This window comes from Volvox carteri (genome assembly GCF_000143455.1).
Source record: "Volvox carteri f. nagariensis unplaced genomic scaffold VOLCAscaffold_441, whole genome shotgun sequence".
In the NCBI taxonomy this organism is placed as follows: domain Eukaryota; kingdom Viridiplantae; phylum Chlorophyta; class Chlorophyceae; order Chlamydomonadales; family Volvocaceae; genus Volvox; species Volvox carteri.
The window spans coordinates 4902-8588 of record NW_003307967.1 but is presented as its reverse complement, the minus strand read 5'-3'; the positions used below and the strand labels follow the sequence as shown (position 1 = coordinate 8588).

At 64.3% G+C, this 3687-nt stretch overlaps 1 protein-coding gene across 1 annotated transcript in view; it reads right to left on the bottom strand.

Annotated features, from left to right (window-relative positions):
• Window positions 1-263: 263 nt before the first annotated feature.
• VOLCADRAFT_101178 (uncharacterized protein) overlaps window positions 264-3687 on the bottom strand; it is a gene marked incomplete at both ends in the record, with an annotated part of 5489 nt that continues 2065 nt past the window's right edge. The window contains 8 exons of the mRNA XM_002959625.1: window positions 264-539; window positions 681-788; window positions 1140-1265; window positions 1299-1457; window positions 1711-1819; window positions 2000-2091; window positions 2266-2442; window positions 3169-3337. Coding sequence (XP_002959671.1) covers window positions 264-539; window positions 681-788; window positions 1140-1265; window positions 1299-1457; window positions 1711-1819; window positions 2000-2091; window positions 2266-2442; window positions 3169-3337 — 1216 coding nt within the window. The remainder of the gene's footprint in view (window positions 540-680; window positions 789-1139; window positions 1266-1298; window positions 1458-1710; window positions 1820-1999; window positions 2092-2265; window positions 2443-3168; window positions 3338-3687) is intronic.

Here is a 3687-nt window from a genome sequence, read left to right as displayed (position 1 = left end):
ATTAGTGATGTGAGGGGGGGTGTGAGTGCAGGTGGCATGAAAAAAACAATTGTGTGGCAGGCATTCAGGGCGGGCCATGGACCCACNGTCTTCTCCCACACAGAGATCAAAGCAAAGCCGAAGCGTAGCTGTGGCCCCCCCTTTACCGAGCCGCCGACACCACCGCCGCCGAATGCACAAGCGCGCAGAAATTGAGCTTCACAGCCCCCACGCCCCACCCTGCATCTCCCAGTTCCCAAAGCACAACCGTAGTACATTCGTACCTGCAGCAGGGCAACCAGCGCTCTCGGCGACATGCGGCCCTGCTGCATGAGCACCTGGCTGCGCCACATCAACCGGGCTGTCCACCTGCCATCCGGCCGCACCCCCCAGGCCGCCAGTGCCCCCGCCAGGTTGGCCAGGTGCAGGTCCGTGGCTCGGTTCTTGAGTGCGGACCTCGAGGCCTCCAGGAGGGCCGCCACCCAGGAGGGGGGGGGCTCGATGTTGAGCCGGCGGAGGGCGGTGATGAGGGAGGCGGTGGCAGTGGTGTCGGCCAGGAGCTACAGCAGGAGTGGGGGGGCGCCGCCGGAAGGGGGTGGAGGGGGGAAAGGGGGTGTATTTAACCCTGGGCTCTGATAGACAGACAGACAAACAAACTGTTGGATAGGCAGAGACCTCCCTTTCCGGCCCCAAGCTCCCACCTGGCGCATGTTTTGTTGCGTTGCGTCCATCACCACGCGCTGCATGTGGGGCTCCGGGCGGTACTGCTGAGCAGCCAAGCTGCCCAACACGCCAGCCAACTGATGAGCCTGAGGCAGGGTTTGGTGGAAGGGGGGGAGGGGAGTTACGACGAAGCATGGACGGTTGGCGTGAAGGAAGAGGGGAGAGGGGAAGGGGTTGGGTGGGGGGGAAAGGGTTGACACAGAAGCAGCTCGTCGGTGTCTCCCAGCCCTTGCTGACCCCCCTCTCGGCCAGCTTTATTCATGCGGAGTGAGTGGTGTGTAGCCCTCTCCTCGTCCGGATGTCCCACTTCCCACCAGCTCTCACTCCCTCTTCTCCCCCACCCCATGAACCCCATGGCCCCATGACCGCACATCCCCCCAACCATAATCTCAACCCCAATACCCTCATCACATCACATCACGCCACGCCACACTCACCTCCAGCGCCGCCAGCTTGGGCTGCAGTGCCCCCACATACGCCTGCATCCACTCCAGGGGCGGCTGTAGGGCCAGCCTCGTGAGCCCCTCCAGCAGCTGCTGCAGCTCCCCCCCGCTGAACACCCCCTGCCGCACCCGGGCCAGGGTCACCTCCAGCACCCGGGAAGAGGTGTCGAGGTCGATGAGGGCGGGCAAGCCGGTGGAGGTGAGGCGGCCCAGAGACCAGATGGAGAGGGCGAGCTCGGGGGGGGCCAGGGAGGGAAGGGAGGTGAGCGTGTGGACGAGAAGGGTGGCGCGGGTGGTGTCGTCCAGCGTCACCTGGGCAGAAGGGAAGGGGAGGAAGGGCGGGGGATGAGAGGATATACATACACACGTACATGGATAGATATGGTATCCCGCACATTCCCGCACATCTAGCAGCCCACCAAACCGTCGGGTTCATATATCAACACTCCCTCTTGCTCCTCCTCCCTCACCACCACCTGCGTTGGCGGCAACCCGCGGGCCCCAAACCCACAACCCGGCGAGGGGGGGGAGAGGGGACGGGGGCACACCACCTGGGCCGACTCACCTGGAGGTCCGCCAGGGCCAACAGTACGGCACATAGCTCCCGGGAAGCTGTACGGCGCAGCGCTGGGCGCAGCGCCTCGCAGTAGGCCGCCACCCACTCCGGCGGGGGTCTGGCAGGGTGTGTGTGTGTGGGGGGGGTGAGGACCGGGGTTAGGGGGTTAGGGGTGCTTGTGACACTTTCCTTGTCAGGGAGAAGACCTGCTGCAGCCCCTCTCCGCTTCCCTCCCACCCCTGGCCAGGCATCCCGTCGCTACCATTTTCTCCCCCCCCCCCCCCGTGTCCTCAGGTACCTGTACCGCAGCGCCGCCAGCCCCTGTGCCGCCTTGGTCAGGTGCAGGGGTGAGAAGGCCGCCAGCCTGGGTTTGCTGGCCTCCAGAAGCACCTGACGCGCATGACACGCAGCCGGAGGGGCCCAGGGGGATGCGGCTGAGGGGGCCATGGAAATGGGGATAGCCGGATCGGACAGACAGACAGACAGACAAACCGACGTTGGAGTTGTGTAGACATGCAGCCAGCCAGTTCTCTTCATGCCTTCCATAAGCCCATAATCACCCACCAATACGGCATCCTCCTGCACGTCCGTACCCATAGCGCCGTACGCCCACAACGTGAGCGCTAGGTCACGGGGCATGAAGCGGCGGATCTGGTACCTTACAGCCGTGTAGATATTGGAGCGCACGTAGGGGTCGGGGGGCACCCCCAACATGGCCAGGGACACCAACACGTTTGCCAGCTCNTGAGGTTGTGGGGTTGTGGGGTTGTAAGGGAATGGGTCTGTGGGGGGATGGGGTTGGGGGGAGTAGGTGCGGGGACCCGGCCGTGTGGGCCCGGGAGGGCTCTTGCCCCGGGACGGAGGGGCAGAGGGGCGGAGGGGCGGGGGGCGGTGACCGGGGTGAGCTCTGGGGCTGAGGCGAGCGCCAGGGAGATGGAGAGCCAGGACGCGGCAGAACGCGGCCGCAAAACCGCTCCAGAGCGCACCGACCGTATGCGTTCAGGTGCGCATCCGCGGGTTAACCCGCCTACTCCTCCCTCCTCCCGCTGAGATGCGCCAAGTACACACACATACATACATTAGGCAGGTGGCTGGCAGAGGTTAAGGCCTGACTTCTGCTCCCGGCCGACCCGGGTTCAAATCCGCCTGCCGGCTCCTCGGGTGTATGAGGAGTGATGAAATGGGAGGTGGCCCCTCATCATATGGACGATGTAGGACGTGATAAAATCAACTTGCGAGTTGACCAGGAAGTTGATGCGCCGTTGATCCGCTAGATTTGGTTGGATGCTGGTGGTGAGTTGCCGAACCCAACGAATATATTCTGAAGTCGGATGGGGTGACGGATTAGGGTGCCCCTCTAGCAGGGGAGAGCAGGGACTGCCCCGGGAAAGGGGGCCGCTGGCGAAGTTAACCACCCTGTAACAACATACATACATACGCACAGAGGGAGCACACATGCACACGCACCTGGGGGCTACACTCAACCAGCTTGAGCGACAGCACCTGCAGCAGCTGCTCGACGACCACCTTATTGTCGTACCGCAGTACGGCAAGCGCCGAAACCACCTTGGACAAGTCGGAGCCGCTGACGCCGTCCAGATCCGCCAGCACCATCGGCACCAACACACGGAGCGCGCTGGCAACCGCGGAAGGCGGGGGGGCCGGGGGTGCTACCGGCGCCTCGGGTGCCTTCCCGGCAGCCGCGGCGCTGCTGCTGTCGCTGCTTCTTTCCCCCTCTTCGACGCGATCAACCTTCGCCGCCGCCAGGTCGCTTGATCGCCCGGAGTCATTCCCGCCTTGGACCCCCGCCACCGCTGCGGAGCCGCCCAACACAGGTTCCCCACTTCCTAAGGTACCGGCCCCCGCTAGGTCTTTTCCTTCTCCCCCTCCCCCTCCCCCTCCCCCTGGATAGCTCCGCTGCTCCACCTCGTCATCTGCCGCTTCCTCCTCATCGTCGGCATCATCCAGCAGAGAGGACATTTGTAA